At 38.8% G+C, this 18,303-nt stretch overlaps 2 protein-coding genes across 3 annotated transcripts; both read right to left on the minus strand.

Moving 5' to 3' along the window:
- Positions 1-2,368: 2,368 nt before the first annotated feature.
- Positions 2,369-5,172, minus strand: LOC103937367 (protein NRT1/ PTR FAMILY 5.6-like). The gene is made up of 4 exons (XM_009347315.2): positions 4,891-5,172; positions 4,395-4,612; positions 3,633-4,177; positions 2,369-3,316 (listed from the first exon to the last, which is right to left on the minus strand). The coding sequence occupies exons 1-4, from the start codon at positions 5,048-5,050 to the stop codon at positions 2,455-2,457; spliced, it is 1,785 nt and encodes a 594-aa protein (XP_009345590.2). The 5' UTR covers positions 5,051-5,172; the 3' UTR covers positions 2,369-2,454.
- Positions 5,173-6,903: 1,731 nt separating this feature from the next.
- Positions 6,904-8,932, minus strand: LOC103935963 (ras-related protein Rab2BV-like). Of its 2 annotated transcripts, none has more exons than XM_009345801.3 (3): positions 8,795-8,932; positions 8,500-8,697; positions 6,904-7,733 (listed from the first exon to the last, which is right to left on the minus strand). In XM_009345801.3, the coding sequence occupies exons 2-3, from the start codon at positions 8,662-8,664 to the stop codon at positions 7,251-7,253; spliced, it is 648 nt and encodes a 215-aa protein (XP_009344076.2). In that variant the 5' UTR covers positions 8,665-8,697; positions 8,795-8,932; the 3' UTR covers positions 6,904-7,250. The 2 variants fall into 2 exon arrangements, with proteins under 2 accessions (XP_009344076.2, XP_048446799.1); XM_048590842.1 differs by having other exon boundaries at positions 8,791-8,918.
- Positions 8,933-18,303: the final 9,371 nt, after the last annotated feature.

Here is an 18,303-nt window from a genome sequence, read left to right on the forward strand (position 1 = left end):
CACAACTCTCATATAGTTCTTGAAATTTTCCCTTGAGTTTATCCATTATACAAATCTTGAAATTTATATTTATTTGGGTAATGAACATAACCCTCATTTTAGCAAAACCATATCCATTCACTTTTATTCTTCCTAATTTTTTTTTTTTTTTTTTTTTTTTTAGAAATCAATAATGCAAAGCTACGATTGTATGAAACATAATTTCGTTCTAATTTATTAGCAAAATTTAGTTGTGGCCTTCAAGCTCTTATGTGATATTACAAATTAGAATGTTATTGTTTGTACCAATTCAATTTTCAACTAATAAATGTGATTTTCGCTTAGAAAAGTGAGACATAATATTTATGATACTTAAGTTATGAAATATCGATGTTATTGTTGATCTTTATAGTAACGTTCAAATTATAGCATTATAAGATTGTGCCACCGTCACATTTAAAAAAATTTCCTAATTTATAACCAACTTGTATTTCAGTGACCATAATGTGAATTTGTTCATGGTAGTATAACTTTCACAAATAAATATATAAAAAAATGTATAGCATAATAGGAGTATGGATCATCTTGGTTCCCTTTAGTGGCAGGTTCAAATGCATGAGTATGTAAAAGAAAAGTGGAACTTGGATGGCTTCGAGTCCAAGCAAGATAGTATCTTTCTCTTTTCACGAGAGTATCTTCCTTTAGCCCCTAGGCGGGGTTGAGTAATTGAAATTACGTTAAACTAGCACAGATTAATTTATCATTATTAAGAATCTTTTACGGTCATTTAATAGTGTAATTTAAGAAAAACTAGTGAAAAGTTCAAAAAAAAATTTTAGTTTTAATGAAAAATGACAAATAAAGATGTAGTAAATAGTACAAATGAAAGGTAAAAAATGTGGTATTTCGTTGAAAGTGAACAGTACCATAAGTGTTTCGTTAAAACTCCATGGTATTTCTCTTTATTGTAAATGAGTTCTTAAATTCGATTCTCGCTAAATACGAATTTAAACCACATTATTATTCTCCCACCTCTTAATATAAATAATATTACTTACTAACAAGAAACGCTTTCTTTATTAACGGCGGTTAGTGCAAAGACTATGATCTCGTTACTTTTTATCTTGTTATTCCCCATTTGTTTAGCGTTGATATCTATCCCATCTATCTATCCCATCATGGGTTGTGACTAGGTGTCACGACATTGCCAAAAAAGTCAGAAATATTTGGAATGTAACACATAAATTAAAAAAATAAAAAAATAAAATAAAATCAATTCCGTTATCCCACCAGCTCTTGGCCTCTAATTGAACCATGTTATAACTTATGTTGGCTTATGTTGGGGTATTGGTTAGGCGGTATTTCAATATTATATATAATAATTTCTACAATTTTTTTTTGCTCCGCAGACTAATCAATGTTTAAAATTTCGATAGACATGGAAATAATAATATGCAAATTTATGAGATATTATAATCGATATCAATTGTCTTCAGCTAAAATTATGAAAATTTGCAATAGGATGAGTATACCAACTCTTTCAAATTGAGTCAAAATTAGATGAATATTTTCTCAAAAAAAAAAAAAAAAATCCAAACTCTGTATGATTCCGATAAAATATATATACTAAATTGATAAATATCATTGATATTCATTATTTTTCATATATCTTGCCAATATAAGGTGAACTGTACCACCCTCCCCACAAAAAAAAAAAAAAAAAAAAAAAAAAAAACTTCCGTGACTTCTCAAATATTTTGATTAAAATATCGATAATTTCGTGAATATTTTAAACATTCAAACGAGCAACTAATTAACAAAAGCCGTGCCCCGTGGAATCAGGCCGCATGGGTCTTTTCTTTTATACCCTAATTCTTTCCGATCGACATGCTCACTTTTTCGCTTGAAGAGTTAAAGCCAAGGAAGTTTCGGCTGTTGTACTAATTCGGCAACCAGTACTCTTCTGTAGACCACTGCTCGTTAATTAAGCTTCCATCTTAGTTGGGTGTCTTGAGAATATTTAACTCCTTAAGCATTTCGATTCACTTAACTGTATACACTCCAACCGAAATCAAAGTGTGCAGATCGTTATGTGAGAGTGACGTACGGAAACCTTACACAATATTGCTATTAAGATAAATAGATTGTTAGTTTGTTATTTTGGTGTAACGTTGAATATTGTTACTGTGCTAAAAAAGGGAAATTTATTTTGAATATTGTTGAATAATTAGAATAGTGGATATATTATTTGTTTTAATACTGGATATAATACGAAGACTTGAAACAAAACCAAATCCAATACATTTTAGGATTAAATAGTTGGATAAGGATGGTTTGTTGTATCGTAATTGAAAAAATTGACAATGAAGAAGTTTTTAATTTTAAAAACATCAAAAAAATTTGTTCAGCATTCAACAAGACAAACGTTATGAACCATTAAGCATGCTCAATTTCCTCATTTACACATAATAATTATCAAGGCATAAGTTGATCACTGCTGCTACACTCAGAAACATTATCAGGCACTACCCTCCTCCTCTCCACAGTTTTGTACGTATATCGTATAGATACCCACACATGAGCGAAGAAATTCACCGCATTCACTGCTGCCAAAAGCCAATAGAAATTGTCCAAACGGCTTGAACGTAAGTCCTTTCCAAACCAGCTTTTCCCTCCCTTTCCGGTGATACTATCCACAGCCATAATCAGAAAGCTACTTACGAAGCTCCCAGTTCCTATCACACTCAGATACAAAGCAATCCCTATGCTTCTCATGTTGTCGGGAACTTCGTCGTAGAAGTACTCTTGTAGCCCTACCAGAGTGAACCCATCTCCAAACCCTAGAATTATGTACTGGGGAGCTAGCCACAACACACTCAGAGATTTTGGATTATGAACTCCTAGTCTTTTTGTTTCGGTTAATGCTGCAGCTGTCATTGCTGCCGTTGAAAAAACCATGCCAACTCCAATCCTTTGGAGGATGGTCATCCCCCGTTCGTTGCCGTTGATTTTCCTTAGAACCGGAACAAGAACCTTGTCATAGACTGCGACAGATATCAACATTGCAATGGCAGCAAGAGAGTTGATTGTGGCTGGTGGGATTTTGAAGTTGTCAGTGATATTAAGGTTCATTGTTGCAGCTTGTTTGACAAAGAATGTTGGGGCTTGTGCGACGCATAATCCAAATGGTATTGAGGTTATCCATATGGGGATCATGTTGAAAAGAAGCTTCACCTCCTCCACTCTTGTCAGTGTTGTCAATCTCCAAGGATTGTGTTTCTGTTGCAAACAAGATGTGCTCTCATTCTCTTCTATGATCGCTGCGTTGTCTAGAAACCTAAGAAAACAAAGGTAAATACATACTGAGTCTCGCTATTTCAACCATATAGATTTTTTACAAAGACGAAACACACTTACAAAAACAGGTCGTACCTCTATATTTGGGAAGTGGTCAACAATATGGTAAAAAAGTTTTATGCATAAAAAATTTGTCTAAAAACCTACGAATTAGAGCAAATGACATGGAACTAATCAAAATCTACGATTCTGTCTCTATTTGAGATGTGGTCAACAATTAATGAGGTCTGTATTGTCGAAATAGTTGCATTCAATAATAAATTGTAATTGGATAATGAAGGCATATGTTTGCTTACCTAAGCCTATTTGTATGAAGTAGTTGCCTTCCATGGGCTTGAGACTTGGGAACTTCGAATAGCAAAGCAGGGTTTGAAGGATGGGCCAACTTTCTTTTTCTTATGGCTGCAACAAATACCTGCAACAAAGGGATCAAAGGGCTTCCTTCTGGGAGCCTATACCTATAGCAAGACTTCCCCATAAAGAAGCTGACAACTGTAATAGCCATGAAGATTGTGAGACCAAGAACAGCAACACCCCAACCCAAAAAGTCTTGAACATAGACAATTGCGGTCACCCCAAGAAGCAGCCCACAGCAGGTTGCAAAGTTCCACCAATTGAAGTAGGACATTTTCTTGATTCGTTCTACCGGGTGATCGTCATCGAATTGATCTGCTCCAAAGCTCTGAAGACATGGTTTATGCCCTCCAGTTCCAAGAGAGATGCAATACAGGGCAACAAAAAGCACCACTTCATGAAGCCTTCGAGGCGGCAGTCGGCAGGGGGTTGTATCACAGGGCTTTAGACTAGGGACGAACTGCGACATTGTCAGCAGACTTAGACCCTGATGATTTAAGGATTTTGTAAAAGGTGTTAGTCCAATATTTATGAGTAGTACGATTGAATATAAATTTGGGAGAAAAACTTCCTTGCGACAGGGGACTTTGGTAGTAACCTCAGCGAAAAATACATGACAATACGTCACTTACTAAAGATACCACCATAGTGTCATCCCTTGTGCAGGTAAATTTCTCTGGTAAGTTAGGGCTTAATATATTCACCGTTAGATAAATGAAGGATGAAACCATAACCATGCCGAATCGGCCAGTGTAGGCATCTGCTAAAAATCCTCCAATTAAAGGTATTAATGTTGTCACTCCTGACCAAAAGTTCACAGTTTTGGCTGCTGTTTTGATTTCTTGATGAAGTACTCCGGTGAGGTAGGAGATGAGATTTGTTGATAGTCCAAACCAGCTTAACCTTTCACTAAATTCAATAGCTACAACAAAAATAAATATATCAATCACTTTGATGAGAGAGAGAGACAAAAAAATATATAAAACCAGAAACAGCTTTACACAGCTGATCGTGTATATGACAAACAAATATATACGATCGAAGATGGCCGATTATATACTCAGAAATTACCGGGTTAAGAGAGTTCAAGAAATTAATGAAATGCTTTGACGAAAAAAAAAAAAAAAAGAATCAAAATGCTGGCTTTCAAAGATGATTTGAAAAATATAAAGACACACACAAACACACAGAGGCACTTACTGATGATAAACAGTGAAGCTTTCCAAACACCAGTAGAAGCACGGCGAGGAACTCGTCCTCTATGATCTATGGATGAATCATAAACCCAAGTCTCGTCGTCCCTAAATATATCCGAAGCATGACTGCCTGATTTTCTTTTCTCCAATCTATCATGCTTCATCTTTAAGGTTTTTTTAAAGATGAGACGAGATTAGTTCCTCAGCAACAGTTGAAGTAGGGCGCAAAGCACCCACCCTCCTCGAAGAGAAGGGACTATTACTTCTAGGAACCCCCGGCTCGACGCATTCGTTTATTCAACAAAGGAAGCTGAGAAATGTTACGAAAAACAGTTTAGTTTGTAATGATACAAATTTCAAACCAAGAGTGCCTGCTTTTATAGGAAGAACCAGTTTGTTGTTTTTTGATTCAAGTCTGTGCTTGTTTCTCACTGTTTTTTTTACAGCTAAGGGACTCTGTCATTCGATCCTTTGGTTAAAAGGTTAATTAATTTGTTCGATATGAAAGCGATCTCACAACAAATTTTCTAGATTAAGAAATCAGAACCGTTTGGCATTAATGTTTAGGAGTAAATTTGCAGGCCTGCAGATCTATTTTTCGACTTTCAAGCATCTAGATGCTATGAACATGGTTCATATTACCGATAATTATTAACGACATTTCAAGTGTGATGACTTTCTGCATCCTTAAAGGGTAAATCCTCGTCTAGTATCTACGCGGCCAAAACCGTTTTTAAAAATATATTGCGATGATCCTTGAGATTTGCCTAACTCCTTATTTTGGTCCTTGATATTTGAAATCAATAAAAGTGGTCTATGAAATTGTCCACCATCAATCATTTTGGTCATTCGGTGAAAAAATTATGTTAAATAAGGATCCAAGTGACAAAATTACCTCAATATAATAAACAATAGGCCAAAATGATTTGACAAAAATTGAGGGTATTTTGTCATTTTATCCTTATTTTGTTGAGATTTTTCAAGAAATGACCAAAATGATTGATTGTGGAAAAACTCAAGGACCAATTTTATCAATTTCAAATCTCATGGATCAAAGTGAGGAGTTATGCAAATCTCAGGAACTATTTTGACTAAAAAGCTTATTGTTAATGAAATAAATGTATATAAATGTGCTCTCATTTCTTGGAGACATTTTTCAACCAGAAACACTACCTAGTACACTTAGTATTATAATACAATTAGTCGATTTTTTTTTTTTCAAATTTCAAACCAACACAGCCATGTACATTGAAAAATGTCTCTATTTCTTGCTTCATCTTTCGCTTGGTGTTGTTAACGAAATAATGGATAAAAATGGTACTGAAACAAACTAGAAATATGGAGAGTACCCTGCTTTTGTAGGAAGAGAGATTTTCTTTGTTTATTAGTGGAGTGCTTGCTTAAAGATCATCTCTACAAAGAAAAAATAACTAAATACGAGATCATTTAGTCATTTAATAGTTCAATAAATATACTTAATATTTTTTTTCAGTTAAACATTTAAATTACAACAATATTAGTTGAATGGTTTAACGATTTCTGGTTTGATTGACTTATTACTGAGTTGATCTCTGAGGAATAGTCTAGAGAAAGAAAAAAAAAAAACGATTTCGTCAGTAAGCAAGATTGCAAGATTGCAACTACTTGTTCCACTTTTCAATTGGTTACTCGATCTAGACTGAATTATTTGAATTAAATTAGACTACTATTAAGTTCTGTTTGCTTAACTCTAAACGTTGGAACTGAATTTAATAAATTGGACAATATATTTTTTTTTAAAAGGAGACAACTGGTGGCAAGCCATGGTTATCCATTTTTTTTGGGGACCGGGAAGACTTAAAGAGACATTTCAACCTATCGTGTCTTACAAGTCTCTTCCAAATGAGTGAGACTGTACAAACTTCGACTCAACGCATGTATTTTTCCGAAATCAAGCAACTCTTTCTGAGCTATCTACAATGTACAGATTGTCATTTTAAAAAAAGTAATAACATCATAATACATGGAAAGATTTATTGCAGCATCAAGTACAAAGATTCACAAGATCAGAGATAAATTTTGGAGAACAAGAAGAAGAAAAGAATAATATGAACACATACAATGCTTTTTTAACCTAATCCTTGCCTATAACAAGACCCCGATTACCTCAGGTACCAGTCCAAAAATCAACAGAAACAGCGGACACTGTCACGTTCATCTTCAACTACGGTTCACTAAAACCCTGTGCTTTTCACTTTAGCGTCTAGAGGTTAAAATACATGACAAGTAGCTAGAAACTTAGCCACATTTTTCTGTAAACAAAAACAAAAATTGTATACGCTTGCCTACTTCTTTCCGTCTTATAGATCGATAGTTGATACTTTCTTAGTTAGAGCAACAAGTTCTCTTGTTCATGTCACTGGAAATATTTGCAACATTGATGGTAGTTCCTTGAGGGAGTCCAGTAGAAACTGCCTCCTGTGCTGCTAGTGCCTTCTTGCTTATTATGTGATAAATGTCCAACAAAATGGTCTGAAACGCATTCTCGACATTGAAGGCCTCCAATGCTGAAGTTTCAAGGAACGAGAGACCTTCCTTCTCAGCCAAGATTTGAGCATCATCTGCCGGAACTGCTCTCAGGTGATTCAAGTCAGATTTGTTCCCGGCCATCATTATGACAATGTTAGAGTCTGCATGGTCTCTTAGTTCGCGGAGCCACCTCTGCGCATTGTCAAATGTTTGCCTCTTGGTTATGTCATACACCAATAAGGCACCAACAGCCCCTCTGTAGTAAGCACTCGTAATGGCTCGGTACCTCTCTTGACCTGCCGTGTCCCATATTTGTGCTTTCACTGTCTTCCCCTCTACCTGCATCAGAATAAAAGGACATATCTTGACGTAGAAGCAAGCAACTATTCCTTAAACTTAGATGACTAAACAATCAAAACCAAGTGATGAATCGCTTTAATTTTAACAGCTGTTTGTCAGTAAAAGACGCATCGTTTAGACATGTGAGATTGAGAAGGGTTTTTTTAGTATAAAAAATGATAATCCCATTCTGAAGTTCTCTACTATACATAACAAGGGAAGCCCTACAAGCCCTGCACAGAGCCCTGCCACTAACCAATTCAATTACATCTGTAATCGGCTAAAATGGTAGTTTTTACCTAGATTGACATTGGTACCAAACAATATTCTGCAGAATGGCAGTGTTCTACCTAGATTGTCCATGGCAAGGACGTAAACTGGATGATACGCAACGCAACATTGGTACTATATATACCTTAACTGTATAAGCAAAGTTATATAATAACTTCTCATCCTTACAGGCTATAAACAAATAGTTGAAGTTGATATGCACAAAGGCTTACTAAAACTCAATCCAAAGGTTTGGTAAGAAAAACCGCAATGATATGGTTATCAGACGGTGCTAAAGTTTTTGTACTTCATAAAACTTTGCCTAAAGAGATCGAAATAAACTATAAGAAGACAATTATAAGGATTTCCCACAATTCTATAAACGATAATTTATTCCTTCACCATTGTTTCAATTCCAATAAAAATTGAAGAACAGAACAATATAAAACCAAGAAAATTGCAAATGATCAATATTTTCCAAAAAACAAAAACCAACCTGCAATGTCCTAGTTGCAAATTCAACTCCAATGGTGGACTTAGACTCCAAACAAAACTCATTCCTCGTAAACCTCGAAAGAATGTTCGATTTTCCGACACCCGAATCTCCAATCAATACAATCTTGAAGAGGTAATCGTATTCGTGATCCACCTTGTACGCCATACGTTCTACTCCTCACACACACACCACCCACACCTGGCCAGATCCAAAATTCACCAAACAAAAAGCCATTAGCAATCACAATACCAAACAAATTAACCCATTCTCTCAGAAAGCGGTTTCATTTACCTACGTTTTCTTTCCAATGTGATTTTCCCGGGAAACAAACGGAAAGTGGGTAATCATTAAACAATGGCGCGCAGAATGGTGATCAACACGATAGAAGATTTTTTGAACGTTAAGTTTTGTTGGGAATGTTTTTGCATTGAAGTTGTTGGAAACGGAGAAGAAGAAAAACAGAAAGAATGGATGAAAATGCACTTAAAACGGCCTTTCACGTGGGAAAGGACGCGCGGAATTCGGAGAGTCTCTGTAAAGTGAACGGACCCTTCACACGATATGCCGCATAAAATTTAAGCCCGTTCTCAATGTGGGCTTGTTGACCGAATAAAGGCTCTCAACGTGGGCTTAGGGCATATTTATGGCCCAGTGAAAAACTTCATTAGGGTTTCTTATTTCTCTTCTAAAAAAAAAAAAAACAATAATCACACATACGGATTATTTATTTCTTTTTAAACACTCACCTTTGAATTTATCGCATTGTTTTTTTAACAAACGATAAATCGAACCTAAGGGGTGAGGAGTGGGCTACAACTCATAATAGACTAGCAATAATGTGGTTCAAATTCGTTTTTGACGATAATTGAATCTAAGATCTCTCGATCACTTATAAGTGGAGGTAAATATTTATTACATTGTTTAATATAGATTTTATCTAATCTGATGACCAAAAATTAAAAAAAAAAACAGTGCAATTATCGTTTCCCTTGAAGAAGCTTAGCAATGCTTCATGAACTCTCACCATATTTTCAATTATTGTTACAAACTTACAAGTACATATTATTTTTAAACGTTTTAAATTACATTTATCTTGTTTTATGTCAATTAAACGAATTTAAAAAATAAATTTGGAGGAGTAAATGGTCATGTTAAAAATCATGTTAGAACTCATAGCCACTTTGAAAGTTCAAAGGATATATCGAAATAAAGATTAAGGTGCATTAATAAAGTTTCGGGTGTTTTGTCAATGTGTATTAATAAAGATTTGGGTGTTTGGTTACAGAAATAACAAATTACTAAAATAAAGTTTAAATAACCGACGTTCTAAAATAAAGGTAAAAGATTTTGGTGCCCTCAAGCTAAGGCGATATGGTTCGCTAGTCCATTGGGGTTACAAGATTGGGTGGCGCGAGTGGCTTCCATTATGTCCATGGAGTGCTTTGACTTAGTGCTTATGTTGCTATGGAACATTTGGAAAGCTCGTAATGAGCTATTATGGAAGGGCTCGGTTTTACCACCACAAGACATTCAAATTCAAGCACATACTTGGTTGATGGAATTTAAAAAGTGGAACGCGGTGCGACCGAAGACTAAGCTTGCCGAGGTACAGAAATGGAGGAAGCCGGAGGAAGGGTGGATTAAGTGCAATTTGGATGGGGCATTGGATGAGTAAAACAAAAAGGGAGGAGTAGGAATCATTATCAGAGATGCGGCTGGGGAATTTATTGCTGCCATGGCGTTAAAAATGGAGGGGATTACTTCGGCTTTAATGGCTGAAATTGCAGCGGCTCGTGAGGCTGCACTGCTTCTTTAACGATGGAATAGTCAGAAAGTGATATTGGAGGGTGATACTTTGCTGGTGATTGCTGCTGTTCAGAATAACTTGGATGTTAATGATGGACCTTTTGGCCATATATTAACTGATATACGGAGGCTGTTACAACCTGTTCAGCAGTGGAAGGCCAATTTTGTGCGACGTGATGTTAATGCAGTGGCTCACAGGTTAACCGGCGTGGTCTCACTTTGGCACAGCCAGTTTCTTGGTTTGAGGAAGTTGCCGCTGTAATTTCTGATCTTATTTTGGAGGATAGTTTCAATTCTTAATTTAGTTTGATGCGGGACACTCTTTTTCCCTTCATTCGGATTGTTTCCCGGAAATGTTTTTAGTGATGTCCATTATTAGCACCCTTTCCCTTTGATTGTACTTGTTTCCTTATGAAATAAATATCGTACTTGATTTTAAAAAATAATAATAATAATAATAATTGATCCACATATGAGGTGAGTAAAATTAGGATACTGATTGGTTCACAGATTATTTCGTTTTAGACCAAAATTCAAACATGATAAGTTTAGCAAAGGAGTAATGCTAGGTAGACCAAAATTTAGACTAAATTTGCAAACCATATAACATGTCATGTGTGGAGCCTAAAATAATCCCAAAAATTCTGGAGGCGACACGTGGACTTTTACTTAAGAAAGACAAGATTGTCCTCAATAAATGGGCAGACTCCTCAGATACTCCCACGCATAGTTCACATCCCTAAAGGTCTCAACAGTTGAATACGACTGTCCACAGCTCACCTGCCCTTAGCAAGGAAAAGTCAAAGCATTAAAGATAATGATTAATTTGTCACATCCCAGTATCGACTCCACCGTAGCATGATATTGTCTGCTTTGGGCTTCAGCCACTCCCTCAGGGTTTTGTTTCTAGAAACTCATATGAGAACTTCCTAGTAGGTCATCTATCATGGGAATGCTCTCGCCCAAACTCGCTTAACTTCGGAGTTCCGATGGAACCCGAAGCCAGTGAGCTCCCAAAAGGTCTCATGCTACATGGAGATGAGCATGTACATATAAGACACATCACCTCCTCTTCGTTGGTCAATGTGGGATGTTACATAATTACCTAAATCCTATCCTTAATACATTCTCAATTGAAGATTGACTTCAATCAAGTAATAATCCCAATTTAAATAGATTAGGGATAATTACTCCATTATCTCAAGATATTTTTTCATATTTAATATCTTGGGAATATTTCTCCGTAAACGCCAATAGGATGCCGCAATGTAGAGGGTAAAACCTTAACATTATGGTTGACCCTCCCCCTATATATACCTCATATTCTACCAAATTTCAGAAGCTTTTGCTACCCTAAAAAAGCCCTAAACACTTTACTTTCTCAGAGAAACTGACTTAGGCGTTAGAGATCCATTGGCCTAACCCCCCCAACCTCGTGGGCGCATGAGGTTTAGGTCTTTGATTAATGTGTTGATTGTTTTGTAGGTATATTTTCGTCAAGACTGAAGATGGCGGAAATTTGCATCGACAAATTGGTGCTTTCGTTGAGAGTTGATTCAAATACTCGAAAAAGCATCTTGTGTTTGTTTCTTGAGTTTTCTGTTACGTTGAATTTCTCAAACATTACATCAATTAATTTTTCCTAGAAAAGTTTCTTGATCAATCCCTGGAGAAATGATACAATTATGGGAAATTCAGAAACCACAACAAACGGTTTGGACCAGAAAGTGGAGATGAAGACATAGCCCTATGACGACGATTCTTAAGGCTCAAAGCGACGGCGGGAGGAGCCCCACCGCCGCTACCAACTAAGCCCATCCCACTGCCAGGTGAGCCCAAATCCGTGAAGAGCTAGCGCTGGCCCAAGGCCAGCCGCCACACGAGTGAGCCCAGCGCGCGCACACGCACAGCTCAGCCACTTAGTCGAGTTAGCCCACCCGATGACCCACTCTAACAACTCGGTCTGCAGCCTAATCCAATCTGAGGCTATTTCTGGCGATCTAGATTCTTACCATTGGTCCCACGATCGACTCAGGGTTATTTTCACCCTACTTTTCTGTAGGAATGATCACTTTGGGCTCAAGCTTTATACCTGCAATTCACTACACTTCCACCACACATAGAGACGCCCATTATCCCTACTCTTCCAATCCAAATGGCGAGTATCACCTGCCCTAGTAGGTCCCAATTTGACGAGCGCCATCGTTTAGTAGACCATCTTGATGAACCAGTTCCTTGAGCGAATCGAGATGCAGCGTACCCCCGACGAGGTGTCCCAGAACAGGACAAGGGCAGAAGAACATGACTCATTCCGAAAACATCCCAGCAAAGAGTTACTCAGCCCACCACAAACTGTGCGTTCGGGTAGTGTGCACTCTCATTTGGGCCCTTGGGAAAACGTCTTTTCCCACCTAGATGCGCAGAGAATGGTTCATTCCTGACTTGGCTCACAAGCCAGTATGCATTCAAGGTTAGGTTCACACTCCGACGAGCATTTAGGACAGTCCAGACGAAGCGTCCACACGAGGCTAGGCCCACATGGAGATATTCCTGCGTGCTATTGGAGTAAGTAGCCATATGGCAGTCCAGCTCAAGTTCTATAGGTAGCCTCCGCCAAGCGTGACGTCAAGCAGTACAGAATAAACCACGTGCACAGCAATCTCGGCACAGCAATATGGACCAGTAAATCAGTATCGGGAGCAGCTGGAGGCTCTGTTGCCCCACCATGCACAAATCCAAGAGGAAGAACAAAGGCTCATATCAGAGCAACTGCACGGATTCCAACGCATTGATACTACCGACGATGCCCTTCATAGAGACATGGCCAACCTAAGCAGGTCACCTTTTACAGACGAGATCAAGCAGACAGAGCTACCGCAGAAGTTTAGCCTGTCAAATTTTACCTTGTTCAAATGAGATGAAGATTCAAACAAACACCTTATGCACTATCGAAGCATCATAACCCTCTACACCAACAACGACACTCTCATGTGCAAGATCTTCGCCATAACGCTCCAAGGCAAGACGCAAGACTGGTTTAACACCCTGCCGTGACATTCAATCCGGAACTTTAACGAATTTTCCTTGGTTTTCACCAAGGAATATTCGTCCTACCACTCGATCAAAAAGAAGTTTGACCACTTCTTCGACATGAAGAATAACCTAAATGAGTCACTCTGCACATACGTCAAGAGGTTCAAGGCAAAGAATGCAAAGATCGTCGGATGTGATGACAACATTGCATGCTCAGCCTTTCGAAAAGGGCTTCCAGCAGATCACCCACATTTCAGAGAATTGATCATGGACGAGAACTTGACCCTGGCAGATTCTTATGCTTTGGCAGAAAAGCACTCTCTTTAGGATGAAGTGAAGCGCTCTCAGAAGTCGTCTAAACAACTGCGTAAAGACGTAGAGCCGACTTAGAAAAAGGCAGATGATAAACCGCTTAATAACAAAGACAAACCAAGAAGCAGAAGCAGGGATCGGTCCCCGGCAAAAGAAGGCTCATCGCCTAAGACGTATACTAAGTTTTCGGTCCCGATCAACCAGATCCTTCACGACCTTAGTGACAAGCTGTTGTTTAAGATATTGTCATCCATCAGGGGATACACCTCCAAGATGGACCAGACAAAGTATTGTGCATTCCACAGAAGTCTGGAGCACGCAACCAATGGCTGCACCACATGGATGAAGTACCTTGAGAAGCTCGTGAAGGAAGGCAAGTACGACCAGTATGTCGATAGGCTAGTTGCCCGACCAATGCGAAAAACAGATGTCGATGCCTAACCCCTAGCCAAAATAATCTGAATCAACGACATCTTTGCCGATTTTGAGCATCTGGGAGCCACCAACAGTTCCAAGAATAGGGAGATCCAGCATGGGAGATCGGTTTTTCACGTTCAAGTTATAGATGTTGTACCTGGACCAATCATCGGGTTCACTGAGCAGGACGCAAAGGAAGTAAACTTTCCTCATATCGACGCCTTGGTGATTTCTGTTCAACTGGCCCATGCCAACGTTGACATAATCATGGTGGACAATGGCAACTTAGTTAACATCATACAATTGTCAGTCATCCAGAAGATGTGCCTGGAAAGCATGATCAAACACAAAGTGGAGGTTTTGACTGGATTCAACGGACTTACCTCAACTGTCATTAGCACTATGACGTTCGACATAACCAGCATTCTAATTGTCTCACCGTAGACCTTCATGATCGTCAGCGACCCATCTCCCCATAATAGGATATTGGGCCGACCTTGGCTAGTGAAGATTGGAGCTGTGACCTTGATCGAGTATCAAAAAATTCGATTTCTCATCCCAGGAAGAGCAATCGGAAAGATCAAAGGAGACCAGGCCATGTCTCAGCAACCAGACCATGTCTCGACGATGCACTGTACAAGTTCTCAAGAAGAGGAAAATGAAGTCTTTCGCCCTTACAGTAACAGTTGAAGTGCAGAAAGATGATTTAACCTTCACCAAATAGCAATTACAGCATGCAGGTAAAAAAGATGGCGTTAAGATCGACAATGCCCTAGAAAATGAATCAGGATGGAAATCCGAAGAAGACGCCAAGAACATCATAATTGACCCCTAACAGATGGAGAAGACAATTAAGATTGGCTCACGTCTGAGCCCGACGGAGAATGAAGAACTCACGGTTTTCCTTAGGGAAAATCATGACGTTTTCGCAAGGCCATCATCTGACATGCCATGTATTAATCTAGCGATAGCTTGCCATAAGCTGCACGTCAATCTCACTGCCAAACCTGTGATCCAAAAAAGGCGATATTTCACACCCGAGTGAGTAGCGATTATTAAGGTGGAGATCGACAAGTTATTAGAAGCCGGATTCATTAAGGAAATGGCGCACTTAGGAAAACATGGCGCCGGTGTTCGTTCCAGAGCTCGAGGAAGAACATGCGAGGCATGTTGGTGATATGAGATCGATGGGGAAACAGCGGCTCCGCCGCGCCAGCATCCTCAGTAAAACGGCAAGAAAAATGAGATGTTGATCACGATTTGTAAATAAACGAGGGATGAGAAAGCCTAGGGGTTTTCCCTTGCTTTTGGGTTTTTTGGAACTCTTCTAGGCAGTTGAAATGAAGGTGGTGGTTCAGGTGGAGTTCCTCGGAGAGGTAGTGAGTGTGTTATGTGGTGCATGGTCTCTCGATGTGTGTACATAAAAGAAAGAGTTTGAGTGAGAAAAAATGAAAAAAAAGAGTTAGGTGAGTGAGAGAGAGTGAAGAAATGTGAGTTGAAAGAAAGAGAGGTCCGGAAGAGTGGGAATGAGAGGACACAGGGACAAAGAGGCGAGGAGACCCATGTGGATCGATCCCACGAACATAGATATCCCACTAAAAATAATAAAATAGTAAGGGTGAATATCTGAAATAATAAATTTACTAAAATGCCCTTCTACTTCGTAGTTTTGTAAAATCTTTATCGTAACTCCAAATTCGGTTTTGCTTGAGCCTATACATTTATACCGTCGAGTATTTCGAGAATATGATAAAATAGTAGCTCGTACATGTCAAAAAAAGGCAGTCAACGAAAGTCAACAATCTCACCTCTAGGGCATTTTCGTCAAATCACTCTTTTAAAATTTATAAAATTTTAAAATCAGGGACAAGTTGTCACACTGTCATTGGAGTTCAAAAAAAAATGTAAAATGTCAATTTCAAGACATTTTGCATTTTTCATTGGAGATGCTCTAAAAATAATGATAATATTTTGCTCATTACTATCAAATAATGGCGATGCTAACCACCCTATGTATTACTGCTTAATGAATTTAAATTTTAAAATTTGTGTAATGTATAAATACAAATCTAAAAATTTAAATTCATTTAACAGTAACAACTAACAAGTAGGACGATGAGACCATTACTTGAGAATGGTGATAAAAAATTAACGAAAAAAAAAAGCGTAACATATAGATCATGAAGATATATTCTAGATGATGATATTTATGAACCTTTAATAGGAAGCAATACATTGAAATTTGAAACATACCCATTTAAGGACGTATATATAGTTCTTTGTGTGCAATCTAAGTGTATCTTTTGTTGTTCATTTTTGGTCTGCATGGGAAAGATCGATTTTCTCCCATGTGTTGATTGATAGATATAGATAAACAAAGCCCCATCCCTCGTTGCCTATTTATACAGGTTTAGCTAGCACTACAGCAACGAGAAAATGTCACATCCCGGCCCGGGGTGGGACCACTTCCCGGGCCCGCTCCACCACCGTAGCACGATATTGTCCGCTTTGGGCTTACCATTCCCTCACGGTTTTGTTTCTGGGAACTCACACGAGAACTTCCCGATGGGTCACCCATCCTGGGAGTGCTCTCGCGCTCTACTCGCTTAACTTCGGAGTTCCCATGGAACCCGAAGCCAGTGAGCTCCCAAAATGCCTCGTACTAGGTAGAGATGGGAATATACATTTAAGGATCACTTCCCTAGGTGATGTGGGATGTCACAATCCACCCCCCTTAGGGGCCCGACGTCCTCGTCGGCACACACACGACCATGGTTAGGCTCTGATACCAAATTGTCACATCCCGGCCCGGGGTGGGACCACTTCCCGGGCCCGCTCCACCACCGTAGCACGATATTGTCCGCTTTGGGCTTACCATTCCCTCACGGTTTTGTTTCTGGGAACTCACACGAGAACTTCCCGATGGGTCACCCATCCTGGGAGTGCTCTCGCGCTCTACTCGCTTAACTTCGGAGTTCCCATGGAACCCGAAGCCAGTGAGCTCCCAAAATGCCTCGTACTAGGTAGAGATGGGAATATACATTTAAGGATCACTTCCCTGGGTGATGTGGGATGTCACAGAAAAACTTCAGTATAAACTTTCTTGATTAAACTACAAGAAGCTAGGAAATTTCTATTAATGTTCTATATTACAGAGGAACATTCGCAAACAACTCACATGAAAAATATTAGAGTAGCTCGGTCATGGTTGGCCAGGATCATGCATCGATCAATATACGTACTTACAATGCGTGCCCTACCATGCAAATTATGCCAAGTACAATAGTCGGTCGAGTGATATTGTATAGGAATATTCGCAAGCTGCCTTTTCTCACTTCCCACTCTGTCACTTGTTTGAGCATATATTATCAGCGTAATGCTAGGGAGACAAGTTTTGAAACTAAATTTTGTAAATTAAATGATATGGTGTTGTTGACCCTAAAAACTACCAAGCCTACGTGATGGCAGACCAAGTAATTAATAAGCTAACTACGTCCTTTGGTTGTGTGCAAGGCGTGCCAACTCGTCGGCCGAACTCGGCCAGGGAGTAAAATATGTTGATGTAGCGTTAGGCGCGCTGCTGACTTCTTGATCTTGTGATTGCGGTTGAGGAAGGAACACATCTCGGCCTTCGGGTTCTAGAGCCTGAAGAAAAGGCTGCTAGTTCTGCGAAGTTCAATAGCAAATTCGGCTTTCAATGTGCCGAATGTAGTAATCTGGTAACACCTCATTTCGCCGAGAAGGCTGATGAGATGACATCAACCAACAAAGACTCAGAAATCCTTGTTGACCAAGACTTTGATAAATAACTAGTTGGCTTCAAAGCAGTGTTGTTTATCCAAATTGAAGATGTTTCTCGGTCGGTTGATTCTACGACTTCAGTGCTATTTATCCAAACTGAAGATGTCACCAGTTGCCTTCACAGTGCTGTTTATCAAAATTGAAGATGTGTTGATGGGAAAAAAGGGGAGAAGGATAAAATCTCAGGTTGTTAAGAAGCTTTGCGCAGGGCAATTTGTGTGTTGATTTGGAAGGGGCTTGAAATGTTGCCTAAAACTCTATATTTTTAGCATCCATACTTTTTGCTCAACATGGCTAGATAATTTTGTAGAGTCCAACTGCAACTCTAACTCGCGGAACTGAAATTGATCCGTGTCAAAGGCCAAGGCATACCCTTCAGATTACTGTTCGTGACTTTTCAAACAAAATAAAACCCTATCTAGGCTTCACATCTCA

This window comes from the organism of the source record quoted next, unplaced genomic scaffold (genome assembly GCF_019419815.1).
Source record: "Pyrus x bretschneideri cultivar Hongxiangsu unplaced genomic scaffold, Pyrus_bretschneideri_v1 Contig32, whole genome shotgun sequence".
Lineage (NCBI taxonomy): Eukaryota > Viridiplantae > Streptophyta > Magnoliopsida > Rosales > Rosaceae > Pyrus > Pyrus x bretschneideri.

Bases quoted from the DNA above. Each gene is read 5' to 3' on its own strand.
- LOC103937367 (XM_009347315.2), bottom strand. From the start codon at position 5,050: ATGAAGCATGATAGATTGGAGAAAAGAAAATCAGGCAGTCATGCTTCG. The intron at 4,178-4,394 runs GTGAATATATTA...TTAAATCATCAG, and splicing joins CATCCTTCATTTATCTAACG to GGTCTAAGTCTGCTGACAAT. The intron at 3,317-3,632 runs GTAAGCAAACAT...TTGTTTTCTTAG, and splicing joins CTTCATACAAATAGGCTTAG to GTTTCTAGACAACGCAGCGA.
- LOC103935963 (XM_009345801.3), bottom strand. From the start codon at position 8,664: ATGGCGTACAAGGTGGATCACGAATACGATTACCTCTTCAAGATTGTA. The intron at 7,734-8,499 runs GTTGGTTTTTGT...ATTCTGATGCAG, and splicing joins TTGCAACTAGGACATTGCAG to GTAGAGGGGAAGACAGTGAA.